Source organism: Cupressus sempervirens, chromosome 6, assembly GCF_028749045.1.
Source record: "Cupressus sempervirens isolate cs-2001-9-10 chromosome 6, ASM2874904v1, whole genome shotgun sequence".
NCBI classification, from domain to species: Eukaryota; Viridiplantae; Streptophyta; class Pinopsida; order Cupressales; family Cupressaceae; genus Cupressus; species Cupressus sempervirens.
In genome coordinates this window covers 663,426,126-663,429,203 of record NC_143123.1, presented here as the reverse complement: position 1 = coordinate 663,429,203, position 3,078 = coordinate 663,426,126, and the positions used below count along the sequence as shown (strand labels likewise).

At 40.6% G+C, this 3,078-nt stretch overlaps 1 protein-coding gene across 1 annotated transcript; it reads left to right on the top strand.

Moving 5' to 3' along the window:
- Positions 1-1,059: 1,059 nt before the first annotated feature.
- LOC149553938 (uncharacterized) lies at positions 1,060-1,992 on the top strand. Its single transcript, XM_089790393.1, has one exon. The coding sequence runs from the start codon at positions 1,060-1,062 to the stop codon at positions 1,990-1,992; it is 933 nt and encodes a 310-aa protein (XP_089646519.1).
- The last annotated feature ends 1,086 nt before the right edge of the window (positions 1,993-3,078 follow it).

Here is a 3,078-nt window from a genome sequence, read left to right as displayed (position 1 = left end):
ACCCTTGAACCAAGCTATAGCACCCAGAAAGGTGTGGAAGGAGAAAGCTATAGAAGGAAAGGCCCCAAGGGGGGGCAATTTTTGGAAAAAGTGACAAGATGGAACCCCCACTGGAACATTTGGAAGGAAACAAAGTATCTAAGGAGGAGGCTCAACACAAGGTTTCACTAACAAATAGCAACATGGTCTTGATAGATGTTGGGTCAAGTCCCAAAATCATCTTGCAAGAGGGAGAAGGAGTTTTTTTGGTTGGTAATATAGTCATAGGGAAGAATACCAATGAGGAAGCTAGAGTGGTGGAAACTAATGAAACATCAAGTGTCCCAGACTCTCTAGATGGGGTTGTTGTGGAGGTTTTGAGACAACCTCTTTCGTAGGAATCCAACTTTAGCACAAGCAAAACCCTTCAATGGTCAATCGATTCCTTGAGAGGGTTTCGGCCACCACTCCTGGCCACCTTTCTCGGATGGACGCTCTCTTTGATAGAAGGAAGGAAGCAAATGAAGGACCGTGGATATCAGTAAAGCATAAGAAAAAGAACATTAGTAGGGATCCCTCATCGGTCTCGCCTGCAGCCACGAGGAGCAGAGTAAAAGATGATACTGGAAGAAAATATAGTACTCTAGGCAAGAAGAACAAGCATCAAATTAGAAAGGAAGAAACAAGGAGGAATATATGGATGGGACCCAAAGAACCATCCAAGAAACATGTAGCCAAAATAAAGCATGAAGATCATTTCTTGGAAAATTCGTCGACTCAATTGAGTCCACAAAAAGGAATATGATTAGGGATCATAGGCTAGATTTATTTTTAATACAAGAAACTAAAATGAAGAAGGAGAAAGTTCAATAGATTTTTTTTAGTAAAGGAATGAAGAATATGACCACTAACTCTGATGGGGCTATGGGAGACCTGTTAATAATATGGAAGGAAGCATTTAAAGCTAACATCATCTTTGACAAAAGTAATATTTTGCTTGTGCAATTTTTTAATCCTAAATCTCAAGTTAGTTGGTTTCTTATGAACATCTATGCCCCTAATACTAAGAATAGCAGAAAAATGTTTTGGAAAAAAGTTTATGATTTGGTGGCCCAATTGGGTGAACCAAAGGGCATTGTTATGGGGGATTGTAATACCCCTCTCTTAGCTTCAGAGAAGTTGGGTGGGCTCTCGCCTAATGTGGATAGTAGGCATCATTTGGCTGACCTGATAAGGGACTTGGCCCTTTTGGATGTTGATCTCGGGGGAAGAAAATTTACCTGGTCCAACAGGAGAATTGGTACAGATTGCATCCAAGTGAGATTAGATAGGGCCCTCATAACTTTGGAATGGATAAGACACTTTCAGTGCAAGCTTTCAGCTTTGGTGTGTCTTGGATCGGATCATTCCCCAATCTCTCTTACCCTTGAAAGAGTTAACAGAAAAAAGGCTTTCCCCTCTAGATTGGAAAAGATGTGGTCGACGCACCCTGGCCCTTTTTGGTGGGGTATAGAGGTTGATGGTACTGCCATGTACAAGGTGGCCAAGAAACTCATATTCATTAAGTTAGAGATTCAAAAATGGAACAAAATGGACTCTAGCAATATTTTTCAAGCTAAAGAACAAATTTTGGAGGATCTTGCTGAGGTGCAGGAAGAGATTCAGACCTGGGGATATGATGAAAGTAATATGAATTCTGAGAAGGATATCCTATTTGAGCTTCACAACATTGTGGAGAAAGAGGAAATGTTTTGGAGGCAGAGGTCTAGGTCAGTCTGGCTTAAGGAAGGGGACAAAAACTCAAGGTTCTTCCACCTCTCCACTATGAAACACAGGGCTGCCAATAGAATTTGTGAGATCAAAAAGGGTAATGACACTATCAAGGAAGATAATGTGATAGCAGAGGAAGCTATCAGGTACTTCTCTTCTATCCTTACTAGAGACCTTAACTTGGAAGAAGAGGACCAAAATGTTATTCTTAACACAATTCCCAGTGTTATCGGTGAAGTGTAGAATGAGCCTTAGTGACCATCCCAAAGTCAAATGAAATTAAAAAGGAAATTTTTGCTCTACCAGCTGAGAAGGCCCCTAGCCCTGATGGTTTCCCTACTTTTTTCTTCCAAATGTATTGGGAAATCATTCAAGTTGATCTTGTCAAAGTTGTTCACAAAATTTTTGGTGCCAGGAACCTGTTTAAAGAAATCAATGCCACTTTTCTATATTGATCCCTAAAGTCACTGGCACAGATTCTTTTGGAATCTTTTAGACCAATTGGCCTCTACAACTCTTTTTATAAGATTTTTGCAAAGGTATTAACTAGCAGAGTTATCAAATTACTTCCAGGGATTATTGCGCCTTAGCAATCGAGTTTTGTCCTTGGTAGACAAATCCTGGACTCCATCATTGAGGTTCATGAAGTGATTCATTCCCTTGAAGTTGGTAAACATGAGGGTTTTCTTATCAAACTTGATCTGTCTAAGGCTTATGATAGGGTGGACTAGGGGTTCTTGGACAGAATTCTTGAAGCCTTTGGCTTCAATACCAAAGTGAGAAAGATTATGGTTGAATTGGTTTCTACCCCTTCCTTTGCAATCATGGTTAATGGGACCCCCTCTAACTTCTTTAATTCCTCTAAGGGACTTCTCTCTCTCCTATCCTTTTTATCATCCTAGCTAAAAGTCTTGGCAAGCTCATACATTTCAAAATGAGCAAACAGGATTTAGTGGGCCTGAAACCTTCCTCTGGTCCCTTGGTTTTCATCCACTAGCAATTCGTGGATGATACCATCTTGGGGGGTGAGGCCTTGGTGAGAGAAGCTAGGATTGTGAAAAGCATCCTTAATACTTATTCTAAGGCCTCTAGGTAACTCATCATCTGGGACAAGAGTTCGATGTTCTTTTTCAACATAGACAGAGGAAAATTGCTAACATTCTAGGTTGCAATGTTGGAATCCTCCCTTCCATTTACTTGGGCCTCCCTTTGGGAACCAAACCTCTTGATAGCTTTTGCGACAATCTTATTGATAGATTCAATAGGAAGCTGGCAGGATGGAAAGGCATTACTCTAAGTCAGGCTGGCAAAGTGATGTTGATTAAATCC

What these genes read in the sequence shown, in the direction of transcription:
- LOC149553938 (XM_089790393.1), top strand. Translation starts at nt 1,060, where the DNA reads ATGTTTTGGAAAAAAGTTTATGATTTGGTGGCCCAATTGGGTGAACCA.